At 50.3% G+C, this 17,439-nt stretch overlaps 1 protein-coding gene across 38 annotated transcripts in view; it reads right to left on the bottom strand.

The window, feature by feature from the left end:
* Positions 1–17,439, bottom strand: part of ATP2B4 (ATPase plasma membrane Ca2+ transporting 4) — a 110,411-nt gene that overhangs the window by 11,667 nt on the left and 81,305 nt on the right. For all 38 annotated transcript variants that reach the window (XM_060396260.1, XM_060396254.1, XM_060396243.1 and 35 more), the window contains 11 exons: positions 17,015–17,257; positions 16,284–16,525; positions 15,118–15,349; positions 13,838–14,017; positions 13,064–13,151; positions 12,353–12,459; positions 6,670–6,861; positions 6,047–6,260; positions 5,270–5,481; positions 4,209–4,316; positions 1,462–1,638 (listed from right to left, as the gene is read on the bottom strand). In XM_060396260.1, coding sequence (XP_060252243.1) covers positions 1,462–1,638; positions 4,209–4,316; positions 5,270–5,481; positions 6,047–6,260; positions 6,670–6,861; positions 12,353–12,459; positions 13,064–13,151; positions 13,838–14,017; positions 15,118–15,349; positions 16,284–16,525; positions 17,015–17,257 — 1,995 coding nt within the window. The remainder of the gene's footprint in view (positions 1–1,461; positions 1,639–4,208; positions 4,317–5,269; positions 5,482–6,046; positions 6,261–6,669; positions 6,862–12,352; positions 12,460–13,063; positions 13,152–13,837; positions 14,018–15,117; positions 15,350–16,283; positions 16,526–17,014; positions 17,258–17,439) is intronic.

Raw genomic sequence — 17,439 nt, 5'->3', positions numbered from 1 at the left:
GGACCTCCCTCCCGAGCCCTGGCTCCCCATCTCCATCTGCTGTCCTGTCTACTGGAGACCAGTTCCCAGCTGCTACAGGAGTCCTCCCTCACCTGCAGGGGTAAATCCCAAGACCCCCAGTGGGTGCTTGAAATCGCAGATAGTGTGAAATCCTGTATACACTATGCTTTTTCCTAGACTGATGGGCAGGTAGCTGGTATAATGAGGATATGATAGGCAGTGGAACGATTTACGTCCAGGGCAGGATAGAGTGGGGCAGTATGAGATTCATCAGCTACTCAGAATGGCATAAAAGGGAAAACTTACGAGTTATTTATTTGTGGTATTTTTCACTTAATATTTTCAGATTGTGGGTGACCACAGGTAACTGAACCCAAGGAAAGCAAAGTCATGGATAAGGGGCGATCACTGTCTCTACCTTAGAATATTCATTTCACCTTTCTTCCCTAGAAAGTGGTGGGCTTGACGAAGGAACTTTTGAAACCACCTGCAGTGCTATTTAGAGGGTGAAATTTACTTCTGGGATCTCTAGCCAATCTGCAGAGAGGCATAGGCCTGTTCTCTGGAGAACACCTTTGAGAACTTGGGGATTTCCAGTTCCCTGAGACAGGAAATTTTAGGACTAACACAACAGAGGTATGTGAGGTAAGAATAGGGAAGTGCCTAGACCAGGCCCTTTACCCTGGAACAGGGAGCTACAGCTGCTGCATGAAAGGTGGGGAGAAGAAGCTACTGCAGGGCTAGGGCCATGGCACTTCTGAGCAGCAGGAGCAGCTTCTAGCCCATTTCAGAGATCGCGGGAAGGGAAATGGTGTGAAGAAATTATAGCCTCTTCTCTTCTGGGGAGAAAATCTGAACCTGTAAAAGACACTCAGGCACTCAGAGACTACTGTTATTTATATGCACTTAGCAATAAGGCTCCCCATCACGGTCTTACGTTTTGAGTGGGGAAGACATAGAAGAGTGAGTTTCTTTCACAAAGATCCCCCAGATAACATCTACATCCCCTTAACAGCCGCCTGAGGATGTACAGTAAATGTCTGCTGGGGATGATGGTGCAGAGATACTGTCTGAACCCTTTCTTCTGCAGGGTCAGGAAAGACTCTGAACATTTCCCACCGGAGGTTAGGCCTAGCGCTTACAAGAGACTGTAAGCAGGAAGATGCCTACCTGTGAAGGGTGGGAAGCGGCCTTCAGACAAACCCAAAGCTAGAGGACCATGCTAGCAGCTGGGGTCCTGGGCTCTCGGCTCTCCACGATCACTCTCCTCTCAGAGGAGCCCGAACGGCCGCCTCTGCCTCTGTCTAACTTGAAGCAAGGGAGCTTGGGCTACCCACCGGTGAGAGGGCCTTAAGAAGGGTAGAGACACTGGCCACCAAGAACTACTGCCCTCCCAACACCTCCCAATAAAGATAGACGGGATTCCTCCTCCAGGGCAAGCACAGGCCACCATCCCCATACCTGAGTCTGGATACGGTTCAGGCCCCGGAACCAGAGGATCTGGCCTCGGCGCAGCTCCATCTCTGCGTGGTCGATCTCGTCCAGCCCCTCAGCATCCTTGGTGATCTCCTCTTTGGTGGTGCCGTGCCCAGCCTCCTTCAGGAACTTCAGGGATTGGGTAGGTATCGTGGAAATGACCTGAGAGCAGGGGCAGCAGAAGGGGAGACGCCAGGATCAGGGCGAGAAGAGCTGTCACTCGGCTGCATGCGCCAGGCTCTGGGCAAGTCACGCTGGGCCCCAGCACCCCTCTCCCTGGGAGGGAGAGCAGAGAGAGAAGCACCAGCCCGCCTGGGCCAGCCTCTCCCAGGGCCCGACCAGCTGTCTGCGCTTGCGGACGCTCGAAGGAGAACTTACATTCTAGTGTCTGACCAGCATCTGCCTTGTGACACACTTTATTCTCCTCCTCCTGTCTCTTAAGGGAATGCGTGCTACACGGCGGGAATGCGTGCTAAAGGGTGGGAATGCGCGGTACACAGTGGGAATGCGCGGTACACGGTGGGAATGCAGGGTACACGGTGGGAATGCGTGGTACAGGGTGGGAATGCGCAGTACACGGTGGGAATGCGTGCTACACGGTGGGAATGCGTGCTACACGGTGGGAATGCGTGGTATAGGGTGGGAATGCGCGGTATAGGGTGGGAATGTGTGGTACACGGTGGGAATGCGTGCTACACGGTGGGAATGCGTGGTATAGGGTGGGAATGCGCGGTACAGGGTGGGAATGCGCGGTACAGGGTGGGAATGCGTGGTATAGGGTGGGAATGTGGGGTACACGGTGGGAATGTGTGGTATAGGGTGGGAATGTGTGGTATACGGTGGGAATGCGTGGTATAGGGTGGGAATGCGCAGTACACGGTGGGAATGCGCGGTATAGGGTGGGAATGCGTGGTATAGGGTGGGAATGCAGGGTACACGGTGGGAATGCATGGTATAGGGTGGGAATGCGTGGTATAGGGTGGGAATGCGCAGTACACGGTGGGAATGCGTGGTATAGGGTGGGAATGCGCGGTATAGGGTGGGAATGCGTGGTATAGGGTGGGAAAGCGTGCTACACGGTGGGAATACGGGGTACACGGTGGGAATGCGTGGTACATGGTGGGAGGGGACACAGACAAGAATCTGGGGCAAAACATGGCTGGGGACAAGACGGTCACAACGTGTGTGTGTGCACAAGGGGGACGGAAGGCTGTCGGAGGGGAGGGGTCCTCTTCTCAGTTTCCACATGCTAAGTGAATCCTCCTTTATAAAACTACAGTGAGAGGACCCTGGAGGTCTTCCTGGGCTTCAGGTGAGAAAGTGGATGGGGCAGCCCAAAGAAGAAGGGACATATGCATATTCTCAGAGGACATGGAGCAGAAGCTCGGGCTTGCGATTCAAAGTGAACCACTCAGTAAGCTCAGTGCCTGCCGGTCAGCTCTCCTTTACAAACAAGAAGAGGAGCAGACAGGGCTCAGCTGCGAAAGGGGGGCCGCGTGAGCAGTCCTACATGGAGTCAAAACGTTTGAAACAGAACGTCCACATGCTGCTTTCGGATGCTGGAAGGAGCTGTTGTGATACAGAAGGAAGGCTTCAAGGCCACGTGGCCACATGTGAAACTCGATCCAGGGGAGTGTTTCAAACAGTGCATGAAACAAGAAAGCTTTAGGGACCCACTGGTAAACAAACAGCAAACAGAGCAGGTTGGAGGGACGTGTGTTAGGAACTGGGATAGGGGTTCATCAGGGAGGCAACTAGGAGGTATGGAAGAAATAACCAGCAGGTCTATGGGGGAAAGCCTGCAGTCCTAGGAGGAAACTTTGGGGCCAGTTAGAGCAAAGCCTCCATTACTCAGGTGGCTGGGCACCGATCAGTGGAGACCCGGGGTCTACAAAGCAGAAGCGGAGCCCAGGGCAGAATTAATGATGAGGGGAAGCTGTAAAGTGGTACTAGGGAAGGAATCAAACTCTCATCAAATCTGCTTATATTATTATAATGTTAATAGCTAACATTTATTGAGTATTTACAAGGTATTAGACATTTGTCTAAGTCATTTCTATATGGAAACTGGGTTGCTGATTAAGAATGATTCACAATGGCCTTGCTATCCTGAGTTGAGGAAACTGAGGCAGAGCTGCTAAGAAATGTACTCACTATGATGCAGTTTGTAAAAAACAACCAGGATTCAAACCAAGGTAGTCGGTTGCAAAGTCTGGGCTTTGAACCATGCGCTATAATGCTTCTCTAGAGACCACGTGAGTCTGAATTTATCTTAGGTGATGGTCAGGCATTCATCCTGGATAAGGTGATGGTGACAAACGGCAGCGGCAAGGGGGTCCTGCTGCATGAGGCAGAGCACGCACAGCCAGACTGCAGCTTCACTGCAGACATGGGCTTTGCAAACGCTTCTGCTTCTAAGACCCTTACTTTTTCCTTTTTAGCAAAATCAGCACTGAAAATTTCCACTTCCATCTCAGAGAAGCTAAGGGATTTGTCTGTCTCCAGGCATGATTAGAGAAGAGATCAGAAGCCTCTGAAGTGCCAGGCACTAATCATTCGGCTTGGAATCCTTCAGGATGGAAAGAACCTGAAAGCCTGGTGGCAGAGGGAACGGGGAAGCAGAACACAAAGGTCTGGAGCTGGGGGGTCTCCAAAGCTGCTTGCTCCATCTCATCTAGGGGAGGGGAGGTCTGCCGGCTGTGTGACTGTGGGAAGGCTGTGTCTGTACTCACCTGGCCCCACAACAGCTCTCCAAAACCAATGAAGAGGCACCAGAACCACTGGGACAGGGTGAGTTTTGTACAACTGAATGGTTTGCCCCCAAATTCCACGATGATGATCTAGAACAGACAAAGAGGCAGCCTGTGACTGGGAGGCAAGTAACAGGTAGCCAGCCCTCTAGTCAAGGCCACCAAAGCCACGTCAGCTCCCTGCCCCAGGATCCCTGCGGTGCAAACCCTGGTCTGCTTGTTGGGGAAGGAGAAAGAAGAGACCCAGATGGGGGGAAGGGGAGAGAGACACCAACAGTCTTTGCAGAGCCTTCTGGTGGGGAGTTTCCAGTCACTGTGAACACTATTAATGCAAAGGCGAGGGGATCAAAGGGAGCTAAGGGCTTCCTGTGACGGAAGCCAACAGTGATAGAGAAGGGAAACTGAGGAAGCGTGCGAGTGAGGAAGAGGCAGACACTCTTGTGCTCGTCATCTCTTGCATGGCACCTGTCTTGGGATATCTCTGACGGTGGCAAGAGGAAAGGCGCTCGATCCTTTCCCCAGCAGGGCAGTCATGCCCTTGACTCCAGCCCCGCAGAAGGGATCCACATCAGGCTTATCTGCAGCTGCACATGGCATCATGCCATTTCTTCTCCTTTACTCTTGAATCGTGTAGCGTTTTGCACCATGAGCCCTTCCAGAACAAAGCGGCAGGGACAGAGAGACGCCTACTCGGCACCTGCATGCACATTTCAAGTGCGCCGGTACGAGGCATGAAAGGGGTTACAAGACAGAGACCTTCCTCCCGGTCACTGTGTTACACTTCTGTGTTCTAGAAAGTTAAGGAAAGAATTCTACAGATTTTATTTTATTCACTACCAACATGCTGCCGTGCACTGGAGCACTCGACGTACAGGGATCCAATTCTAGAGAAATGAGCAAATGGGCGCCAGCCGGGAGACCCAAAGGGTGCAGCCCGCAGCCTAAGTCCCTAGCCCTCTTCTGGGGCACCCAGGCAATCCTGGCTTCCAGCGTCTGGCCTTTATCTTCCCAGACCTTGTACCCCAATCCTGCTGGAATCTCACCTGGCCGATGAATGTGCCCAGCACCACTGAGCAGAAGATGAGATTGTGGAAGATGCCCGAGAAGACATTCCTCTCCCCGTGGATCTTGCGGGAGTTGATTTCGTTGAAGAGCTGCATGAGCACGAAGGTGTTGAAAATAATAGTGTAGTGCTGGCTGGGCGGAGAATGCAGAGGCGCTCTCCTTCCGCTGTCAATGTCAAAGAACTTCTCACCTAGTTGGGAGAGGGGTGCACCGCAAGATTGAGCACACTCTCAGGGAGGGCTGAGGTTGAGTCAAGACAGATGAGTGGGGCCTCACTGTTGCTTAGGGTTGGTGTCCACCCTAACCGGTCAGTGTCCGAGCCACACGGTCACCAGGCGTTTTCAGTGTTAGCCCTGGTCTCAGCATTTCTGACCTTCTCTCTCAGTTTGTTCCATCAATGTTTGCCTTCTTGTGGCAACGCATGGTGGTAAAACTACACGTGCTAGAGTCTGGCAGACATAGGTTTGAAAAACAGTGCCGCTATTCACTCAATATGTGACCTAAGCTTCAGTTTCATGATCTCAAGAAAGGTATCATAAAGTTACCCCTGAGAGATTCTTAAGAGGAGTCAGAGAATGCCATAACGCACCACGGTGTGGGAACAGAGGTGCACCCAGTGCGCGAAGAGGCTCCTGCCCCGCTGACTCAGCCTGCGCCCTGCGCCCTCCTCCTCTCGGGCCCCTCTCTGCCCATCTCCTTCTCGCACTCCACACGCTGGCCCCCACCCCACCCTGCCCAACCTCCCCGTGGCTCACCCGCAAAGACAAGGAAAAAGATGACGGTGAGCTGATAGACGGCGTGACCCAGGATGTTCTTCATCATGGTGCGCGAGATCAGAGGCTTATTGCGCCCGTAGGGCCGGCGCTTCAGCAGAGAGTCTGTAGGAGGCTCTGTGGCCAGGGCCAGCGAGGCAAAGGTGTCCATGATGAGATTCACCCACAACATCTGCACGGCCTTCAGTGGGGAGTCCTGGCAGGAAGAACCACCGCTCTTTTAGCTTTCCTTGCAGACGACCCCTCACCTCACCCGTCAGCCTCACCTTTGCCCCTGAAAGGGCCTACCTCCTGCTATCCAGCTGAGTCACACTTGGAAACTTATTTAACCTCTTTGTAAACGGGGATAATGCCTATTCTACAAGGCTGTTTATGAAGATCAGAAACCCCAAATTAGTGCTTATCATGCTGGCTAACAGGTAAGTGCTGCATCAATGGTGGATACATGATCATGCTCCCATAGGAGCAGATGGACTCGGGAGAGCGAACTCCTGCCCCAACACCCCTGCACAAACGCTGGGCCTTGCTCCTCAGCGACGCACTGTAACGGCACACCCCTTGTTTCTTGGCCCCAGCCCCATCCCTCCCATCTCAGCTCCTCCCACCTGGGTGATGCAGGCTCCAGTGAAGGCCACGATCACGGCCACCACGTTGACGGTGAGCTGGAACTGCAGGAACTTGGAGATGCTGTCGTAGACGTTCCGCCCCCACATCACCGCCTTCACGATGCTGGTGAAGTTGTCGTCTGTTAGGATGATGTCGGAGGCCTCCTTTGCCACGTCTGTGCCTGCAATACCCTTAGGTAAGAGGGGGGAGGGAAACAGTGAGGAACTGGAAAAGGAGCTCATCTGTACTCGGAACCCATTCCTCAACTCCAAGAAGCTTCAGAACTCGGCACAAACACCAGAGGGCACAGCAGCCACACGAGCTCCACAGACTAAACCAGCGTGTTCTGGTCTTCTCCCCCAGAGGAAAGGAAGGGGAATGTGCCGCTGTCACGCCAGCAGCACCACTGAGGCCAGCACCGCACTCCTGAACTGAGGCCGGAAATCACAGTCGCCTTTCATATTCGATGGTGTCAGCACCGCACTCCTAACTAAGGCTGGAAATCACAGTCGCCTTTGATATGCCGGTCTCCTGTCCCGTCTACTTCTCCATCTTAGAGAGCAATTAGAAGATAGGGGAAAAGTCCTTTCTGTTCTACCTTCAAATTAAATATCCACTTTAAATCCTCATGTCCCCCACACCTTGAAGTCACTCTACGTTCTTTCCTAGAAGGAGCAGTCCAGCAGCATGGTTCAGGTATTCTGTCCTTATTCAAAATCCTATTTCGGGGTAACCACTCAGTTCAGTTCAGTTCAGACGCTCAGTCGTGTCCGACTCTTTGCCACTCAAGGTTTGTAAATAGACATACCAGTGGTTGAAAGCAGTGCTTGAGAAACACTAAACTTTCTAAGCTGGTCGTCAAAGCCTTCAACAAGTGAACTGTGGTTCATTTTCCAAACTGCTCTTATATAAGCTTTCTGCTCAAAGCCTACTGATTTATTCACGACTCCCTGAATTCTCTCATTCACTTCGAGAGATCAGTCTTCCACTTACACCCTTTGTCCAAGCCTGGAACATCCTCTTTCCCCTTCCATTTAAATCCTATCTATCCTTAATGAAGTGAAAGTTGCTCAGTCGTGTCTGGTATCTATCCTAAACGCCCCGTAAATTATTTAAGCCCTGCTTGCTAAACAAAACTGTTCCTAACATCCCCAGACCGTACTTCTATGCCATGTCTCACAACCCCTAAAACCTACAGAGAAGCTTGTTTGTGAATCTGACCTGTACCATTAGATTATTTGTTCTGTTTACCTGGTAGTATTATTTTCCTATCCAGACTGCAACAAATGAATATCTGTTAGATATACTATATAATTCAATTTCCCTTTCAAAAGATTCTCTAATATATCCACACAATTCTGTACTATGCACTGTGAAAAGAAAGAAGAGAAAGAAGAAAGAAAGAAAGGATGTCTTTATATTGTACTACTATGGAATAATCTCCAAGTTAGGTTGTTAAATGAAAAACAGCAAGGTGGGGAAAAAAAGAGAGTATATAGTGTGTATACAGATAAATATAGCTAAGTGTCCCTTATTTAAGAGAACGGGATATAAAGATACTACACATTTGATTGTATTTTTAAAGGAGCAAACAGAAGGATAAACCAAAAATCAAAGATGCTATCTGAGGGATTGAGAAGGAGGCAACAGGCTGGAGGTGACAGGGATGGAAGCTAGACTCCTATAAACAGACCTTGTTCCATATATTTTAGTTGAGAATCATGTAACTACTTCGTATAGGCGTAAAACAACACTAAGTGTAAGATAAGCAATCTCAAAAATGGAAAAAAAGAAGCCAGCCCAACACATGATATCATGAAGTGGTATAACCAGCTGATAGCAAACCACACAAAATGCAAAGTTCTGCATGACTTTCTGAAATCCACAGCACTTTGATCCTACGTCTGCAGTAGGACACACCTACAGGATAAAAAGAACTGTAAGAAAAATCTTTACCTGTTTTTAGTACAGTAATTGTATTATTATTGCTCTCTTGAGACTATTCCATATATATTAGGATAAAGCCAATAATAATTATGTTAATACCCTTAGATCAATGTAAATCAGGCAAGTAAAATTAGGAAGTTAGTTCTAGAATTCTAAATTTGAATTGGAAATGGCAATATGAATTCATGAAGCATTCTACCTTTAAAACAAAGAAACACAAAACCAAATAAATACGATATAAAAGATGTATTTCCTAGCTTTGTCCACTGAAAAGTTCTAGAAACAAGAATTTACTCAGAAGTGAAGAACACCCTGACATTCAGATTGTGTTCTCTAAATGCCATTTCTCACTAAAGCAACGCAGAACTCCTCTGCAAAGTGGATGATTCTAGATCTAGGACAAGAAACATGCATGACGGGTGTGGCATGTCTCACCGTGCAAGACGCCGAGAGGGCTACTCCAGAGAGCTGAGGTCACACTCACAGTGCTCAGCAGAGCGGGAGAGGCTAATGGTGGGCCAGTGTGAGCATCAAGATGGTAATATGGGCAATGGGTGGAGACATGCCACATATATTCAAAAGAATATGAGCTCATAATGATATTTTAAAAAACAATTAACTTTTAGTAGTTTCAGCTCAGTTCAGTTCAGGAGCTCAGTCGTGTCCAACTCTGCGACCCCATGAATTGTAGCACACCAGGCCTCGCTGTCCATCACCACCTCCCAGAGTGCACTCAAACTCACGTCCATCGAGTCGGTGATGCCATCCACCCATCTCATCCTCTGTCATCCCCTTCTCCTCCTGCCCCCAATCCCTCCCAGCATCAGGGTCTTTTCCAATGAGTCAACTCTTCACATGAGGTACATTGGACAACTTTGGAGGATCCCCCCAAAATCAACTCATTACTTTGGGAACTGGTAAATAGTGGAGAAAAATCAAGCATTTAACTTATCTTTCACATAGGAGCTGAGCCAAAGAGTTGATGAAGGTAATTTTCTTTTTATAGAAGTATTCAAGTTAATAAAGAAAGAAAATCAGAACACTGTCATATTGCAGCCCTTAGTGAAAGATGGGGTGTAGAATCTGACTGCTCATAGAACTAAATACTACTTTATAGGAAATACAAGGGCACTTTAAAGGACATAGGGATATAATCAACAAAATCCATGACGTGGTATATCCTACATAGGAAAACAAACCGTTTCCTTCAAGATTAAATAGCTAGGAAAAAAGATGCAAGGGCTTGGGCAGAAAAGAATTAACACAGCATGGTTGAGACTATCTTGTGAAAGGTCTGTTTGCAAGGCTGGCACTTGGTTAGCATCTGGTAACTTGGCTCTCAGAATGTGCTCAGTCAACATTAACTGAAAATCAGTTAGCGATTCACTAATTTTTCTTATTTTCCATTGAAAACCTGCTTCCTTCTAGGAGTCTGGAATCTTAGCATATGCAGGGTTGATGGTGCTTCTATGGCCAACCTTAATAGAACTCTAGGGTGCCAAGTCTCTGATGCATCTCTCTGGGCAGAAACATCACCTGCATCACTACATTTTTGTTGCTAGGGAAAGCAGGTGCTCTTTTTGACCCCCTCACAGCAGGGAGCAATCATAGCAAGCCTGCATGTGGATTCCAGACCCTGTCTGTGACTCTGTTTTACTAGATTCTTAGTATACCAGTGGGTTAAATCTTAGCCATGAGTACAGCTGGAGGCTGGGTCCCCCGCGCCCTTCCAGTGAATCCACAAATGTGAAGGGTGGTCTTGGGAGTCCCTGACACATAGGTCCTGTGGGGTCAGTGGTTCTCAAACTTTAGGGTGCGTAAGGATCACCCAGAGGGCCTGTTCAAACACGGAGTGCTGGGCCCCACTGCAAAGTTTCTCACTAGGTAGATCTGGGGCGAGGCCTGAAAAATCTGCATTTCTGTAGGTTTCCAGGCGGAGGCGGAAGAGCACACTTCAGGAACTGCTATTATAGATTCTTACATTTAAGAGATATATCCAACCACAGTGTATGGATCTTGTTTGGATTCCCATTTGGACAAATAATTTAGAAAAACAAAAATCTTATCAAGAGAAATGTGAACACAGACTAGATAGCTAATGATAGCAAGGAATCTGGAGAAGGAAATGGCAACCCCTCCAGTGTTCTTGCCTGGAGAATCCCAGGGACGGGGGAGCCTGGTGGGCTGCCGTCTATGGGGTCGCACAGAGTCGGACACGACTGAAGCGACTTGGCAGCAGCAGCAAGGAATCAATATTGCTGTGAGACAACGGCATACGGTTCTTTTAAGTATGTTTTATCGATACATAGTTCTCTTCCAGAGACACATACTGGATGAAATGGTATAGCATCTTGGAGATGTTTGGGAGTAATCCAGCTGGAGAAGGGGAAATGTGTATGTGCGGGCCAACACTGGCCCACCCAGCAAGACTTATTCTGGGTAACAGGTACACGGGGATTCAATAAACTATTCTATTTTTGTATGTTCTTGAAATTCCCTTGGATAAAAACTTTTAAATCTTATTTTCTGGGTAAAGAGAGCACCCTAAAGATAGATTTCTTCTTGAGTCACCACCTACTGCTTAAAAATCACCAACAGTTCAAAATGTATGGGAAGCTTACAATCATTACCTACTTGAATGTGAGAATCTACTTTGCTATCTGAGGGCTTCTAAGTGTCCCTAAGCATTAGAATCAACAAGTGTACCTATTTAGAAACACCTACTAAAGATTTCTGTTTGGGCTCCAAAATCATTGCGGATGGTGACTGTAGCCACGAAATTAAAAGACCCGTGCTCCTTGAAAGAAAAGCTATGACCAACCTAGACAGCATATTAAAATGCAGACATTACCTGGCCAACAAAGGTCCATCTAGTCGAGGCTATGGTTTTTCCAGTGGTCATGTATGGATGTGAGACTGGACCATAAAGAAGGCTGAGTTCCAAAGAATTAATGCTTTCAAATTGCGGTGTTGGAGAAGACTCTTGAGAGTCCCTTGGACAGCAAGGAGATCAAACAAATCCATCCTAAAGGAAATCAACCCTGAATATTCATCGGAAGGGCTGATGCTGAAGGTGAAGCTTCAATACTTTGGCTACCTGATGTGAAGAGCTGACTCACTGGAAAAGACCGTGATGCTGGCAAAGACTGAGGGCAGGAGGAGAAGGGGACGACAGAGGATGAGATGGTCGGATGGCATCACCGATTCGATGGACAAGAGTTTGAGCAAACTCCACGGGGTCACAGAGTCGTACGTAATTTAGCAACTGAACAACAACATACATTCTGGGACCTGGCCCAGATGCTACTCAATCAAGATAGCTGACTGTCGAACCCTGACCTATGTGATTTTAAATGAACTTTCTAAGTGACTCTGATGCTCCTGGCCTCACAGAGTGATGAACAGTGCTAACTACAGAATAAACACTTTCCATATGGAACGTGAATTTTCTATAGTGTGCCTAGGCAGACAATATGATCATATTCATGGGTAAGTCTCAGTTTGTCTTATTTTCCTGGGTAATGAAACCTCATGATTTCCCTGTCTTCATACTTCATGAGTCCCTCATTAGATCTATTATTATTGGCCAGGCAGGCAGGTGAGATGGAGTTAGAGAAAAGAGCACAAAGCGGGCTATGAAGGTCCAGGAAGCAGCAGGGTACCAGAGCCTGTCTGGGCTTCCTTCTGGCGCAGGCAGCTTGCAGGCAGAGAGAGATGCTACGCTGAGCTGCTTACCATGGCAAAACCGACGTCTGCTTTCTTCAGAGCCGGCCCGTCATTGGTGCCGTCACCGGTGACAGCCACCACCTGTCGCTGGTCCCCGACAGTGCTGTCGATGATGCCTGGGGAGACAGGCGCGCCACAGTGAGGGCGGGGCCGCTTTCCCACAAAAGATGCTTTTCTGGTCTTCCTCTCTAATCCCTGTCACTACCTCCCTTTTTACGCTCTGTCCTTCTTTTTCCCTATGCTGGAGGTTTTATAGCGTCACCAAAGGGCAGTAAATTGTTTCACGGGTAGCAATCTAAGCCAAGAAAGCCTGATCTCATCAGATATCCTGTCTGGTACATCAAGACAGCTATTATGCAGAGGCCCAGAGGTTGAACGATAACACTTCCACTTACCAGCTGGGCAATCCGGATAAGTTACGTGTCGTCTCAGCCTCAAACCTTCTTTTTTGCAGAATGGGAAGAGCTTAACCTGTATTGCCTAATTCCCAGTACTATCGACAAACAAGATATGATAATGTTTAAAAACGACTTCATCATATAGCTTATACTCACCAGGTGCTCAGATGTTTGCTAACCTGCATGCTCTTCCCATGAGCTGGGAAGCTCTCCTAGGCCTCCCTATTCAGGATGGAGAGTTGCCTTGGCTTTGGTTCTGTATCTGTGCTCGCCCTGGTCTGCCTTCCTCTATCCCAGGCACCTGCTCAGGAGCCGACCTCACCTTTCACCAGCGTGTGCTTGTCAGTGGGGGAAGACCGCGCCAGCACTCGGAGCTTAGGCCAGATCTCGTCCAGCTTCTCCTGCTCCACCTGCAGCAGCAGACACACCCGCGTCCGTCCAGCTCAGAGCAGCTGCCAGGAACGTCTCCACACGCGCCAAGCTCCCGGGCAGCTCGTGTCCCAGGGCCCCCCAGGAGCGTGACCCTGGCCTCCAGCGGAGGCGAAGCAGCCAGCTCGGCTCCGAGGGCGGGTTCACGGACGCTGACCATTCAGGCCCTGCTTGTCTCCTTTTCCTCCCGATTCCCTCCCTGGGAGCCAACCCCCTAGTTTTGAGACCCGAGACGGAAGGTGGGACCCTCCGCTGCTGGCTGAAGTAGTGCCTCTGAGGTCTTCGCTTCGATCTCTACTTAGACCAGAAGCTGTGGCCTTCCCACACCCAGATCATACCCTGTCCCCAGCCTGAGCCCCTGCCAGTCACAGGGCAGTGGCACAGGAGGGGCGGGGTAGAGGAAAATCCGGGAAAATCATCCCACGACTGGAGAAAATGGGGAGATGTGAAACGTGAGTCTCCAAGGCAGCTTGTGAATGAATACAGTGAGAAGAAAAAGTTCCCAATTTTACCGTCTGGGCAGCTTTGGCAAAAGGCACGTCTCACTATGAATAGATTTTAATTTAAAAACCATCTACTTTCTCCCGCCTGTCCTGGATGCCTTACACATGCACCAGCCTTCCCCTAATGAAGGAGGGGGCTCTGATTCCCACCACCTAAAGCTCACCTCGCCCTTCTCGTTGCGGATGAGGCGATTGAATTCTTTGCCTTCTAAGCACAGGAAGTCGTCCCCCGGTGTCACGATGCCGCACTTGGTGGCGATGGCACGGGCTGTGTTGATGTTGTCCCCTGTCACCATCCTGACAGTGATGCCCGCTCGCTTGCACTTGGCAATGGCGTCTGGCACCTGCGGAGAGTGAAGCAAGCGGAGAGGAGAGCTGGGGGCGGCGAGGCCTGGCCGTCGGCTTCTGCTCAGCTGTCCCTCACTGCGGACAGGAGAGGCACCCTGGAAGTAGAACCACGCGACGAAGGCCGAGTCTGGTCAGCTTTGTATTGCTTGGTGCCACCTTACTTCTCTCCTACCCATGAAACTCACATTTGAATTTGCCTTATTGCACCATGAGTTGAGGGCTTCCCAGGTGGCGCCAGTGGTAAAGAACCCGCCTGCCAATGCAGGAGGCATAGGTTTGATCCCTGGGTCGGGAAGGTTCCCTGGAGGAGGGCATGGCAGCCCACTCCAGGATTCTTGCCTGGAGAATCCCATGGACAGAGGAGCCTGGCGGGCTATAGTCCACGGGGGCGCACTCAGACACGACTGAGCGACTTGGCATGAATGCACGCACCACGAGCAGAAGGGGAGCTCTGTCTCGGGAGCCAGGTGTAAAAGCTCCTTCTCTCACTCACAGTCTAGATCTCTCAGCAGGGCACGCTGGACCTTTTGAGATTTTACCACTGCCTTCCTTTCCAGCAGAAGTTTTAACTACCTTCCACCCCTGGCACATACTCCAACCACATCAGTTCTTTTAAGTTTCCCAATTGCATGACACCCCGTCATGCCTCCAAAAGTTGAGAGTAGTGTGGAGCTACTCTACGGGTGCCTGACAAGACGTGCTGACTGAAGGGACGTGACTAGAGCCCAAGTTGGTGTCTCAGTTAATTCCATCTCCTCACTATTCTTAAGTGCCAAACTGTTATTAGCCCAGTAAAACCTATGCTTCTCACCCCATAGACGGCATGAACCACAGGAAGTGGGATTGCCACTGTGTATTAGTTCAGTAAGCTACAGGAGTTCTGTGAAGCAGGAAGCACAGAAACAGAATCCCGGCAAATGAGAAGCAGTTAGGTGACTTGCCCAAGTTTCCTACAGCTGGAAACGGAGCTGGTCCCGCAGTTCCCGTGACTCCTGCATGGTTGCTCATTAGGTCACAGCGGGCCAGTGCAGGGGCCGTGGCCGCTGGAAGGCTCCCCTTCATGCTTCCCAGCCCTGTTCCCAAGTCAGAGCCTCACCTCCGGGCGCACAGGGTCCTCGATGCCCACCACTGCGATACAGGTCAGCTCAGTGAGGATCTCGCTCTCATTGTCCCACGGGGGCTCTCCATCACTGAAATCCCGGTAAGCGATGCACAGAGTCCGCAGCCCCTCACAGGCCATGGGCTCGATGACGGTGCGGACCATCTCATCTCGGTCCTTATTCTTGAATGGCATGGCCTCCCCATTTTTGTCCAGGATTCGATTGCACCTGGGAAGGCGCACAGTCAGAACACAGCACCCCGCCTCCCGCCCAGTGTGCTTCCACACGTTACAGACACCGACCACTCGGCATGCCTCCTAAAGACACTGCCACGTGGCTGTACATCTCCACGCGTCACCCAGAGCTGAGCCCCTGTACCCAGGGTGGGGTGGCTGGTAGGTGGACAGAGCGCGTCGCTCTCCCCTGTCACCTGCTCCTGCTCCTCTGGGAACGCAACACCGAGAGCCATTCGTGGGTCGCCTACTCTTTTGAGCTTCTCAGTGGTAGAGAGACATTCTCAATCCCCAGTCTCTAGAGGACTCAGGCCAGAGGGTGTGGGCAATGACAGTGTGTCACCCATGGTGGCGCTGAACCCATGCTGGGGCACTGGGTTTCAGCTACTGGCCCTGAATCTACATAGGTCAACCTTTAACGCCCTATGGATCGTCTAGCTAATTTGATTATGCAACTTCCTGTGATCAGAACTGAGAATGAAAAGGAAAAGGAACACAGAACTAATATTTCTAGTGCTTACTGTGTGCAAGGCGTTTTTCATACACTGAATCATTTAATCAGAGTAACCCTGTGAGATAAGTGGGTATCATCGCTTCAGAATAGGAAATGGAAGCATGGATTGCCCAGGTCTGAACCCTGCCTGGACCACTGTCAGTTGCATCACCTCTAGCAAGTTACTGAACTTCACTACACCTCTGTTTCCTCATCTGTAAAACAGGGACAGTGACAGCATCTGCCTCGAGCTGTGAAGTGTAAGTATAGTATCCAAAGTACATAATCGTACGGCTTGGCCAGAGCCAAGCTCAGATTTTGTCATGATGTTACCACCCGGAAGGAGGGTCCGCTATTATCTGGGTGGCTCAGCATGGGGCCGACACCCAGACCTCCCCGAGGGGGGGACCGTGGGGGAAGAAGCTGGGGGGCTCACTTGCGCAGGATGATCTCGGAGGCGCCCTTGCTGTACATGCGGTAGCCGCCGCCCGGCTTCGCGATGACTGTGCTCATGGACTTGCGCACCGAGTTGAAGGTGTACACCTTGTAGAGCTTCTCCTCGGGCACCTCGCTGCGCACGGCGTGGTAATCCTGCTTCAGGTCCGAGACGAAGCCCAGCAGGGCGCACTCGGTCTTGTTGCCCACCTGCCGGGGTAGGCCGCCCTCCTTCTCTGGAGGCTGGAAAGAAAGGCACCGGTGGGCTGGCTGGGCGAGGGGCCGGCCAGGGGAGGGCTCCCTCAGGGGCTTTCGCACATGTGCCCAGGCCCAGGGGGCCACGGGCTGTGGTGACCTGGCCCCGGAGCCACCCGGGGCCTGGGGTCTTTTTAGAAACCGTGGGGCTGGTGCTGGTACCTCTAACACTCTCAGCTTCCAGAAACTAAGTGATTTACTCGTGATAAGCTCAATTCTGCTACCAGCATGAGGCCTCTTTTTAGAGATACTGCCTTTCCATGGTGATTGCACAGCCGCAGATTCCTACCTGCCTCACTCCCCCACCCCATCTCCCAATCTCCTTCCACGGATTATTCCCTAGTCTCACCCCAAACACGTTCACTGGGGAGTGGGAAATGGGAACTGGGATGGCAACTCAGGCAGAATAAACGGGAGAAAAATCAATGGTTCCTTCCAACTACCCATTTTAAGTGTCCTGGCAAAAGAAGAGCTTACCAGAATCTTAGAGGTGTAGGCACTGTTGATGGAAATGCCATTGACAATGAGGTCCAGGACCTTGGGCACAAGGTCATCAGGGCTTGGGATCTGGTGGTAATGCGTGTCTCCAATGTAAGCCTGCACCACACTCATGCGGTTCATGGTCAGCGTGCCCGTCTTGTCCGAGCAGATGGCTGTGGCGTTGCCCATGGTCTCACAAGCGTCCAAGTGCCGCACCAGATTATTGTCTTTCATCATTTTCTACAAAGGAGAATAGATGAGACTGCAGAGGGCCAGCTGCGCTCTCCAAAACACAGGTCAAAGGCCATTTTCTAGCCAGCAACTCTCTGCATTTCATTTCCTGCTCCCATACAAAAACGCAAGATACCATTTTTGTAAACCCTCTTAAGATGCTATGGGTTAGGTAAACGTTGATGCAACTG

Source organism: Ovis aries, chromosome 12 (genome assembly GCF_016772045.2).
Source record: "Ovis aries strain OAR_USU_Benz2616 breed Rambouillet chromosome 12, ARS-UI_Ramb_v3.0, whole genome shotgun sequence".
In the NCBI taxonomy this organism is placed as follows: domain Eukaryota; kingdom Metazoa; phylum Chordata; class Mammalia; order Artiodactyla; family Bovidae; genus Ovis; species Ovis aries.
The sequence above is the reverse complement of the archived record's forward strand: the minus strand, read 5'-3'. Positions and strand labels throughout refer to the sequence as shown.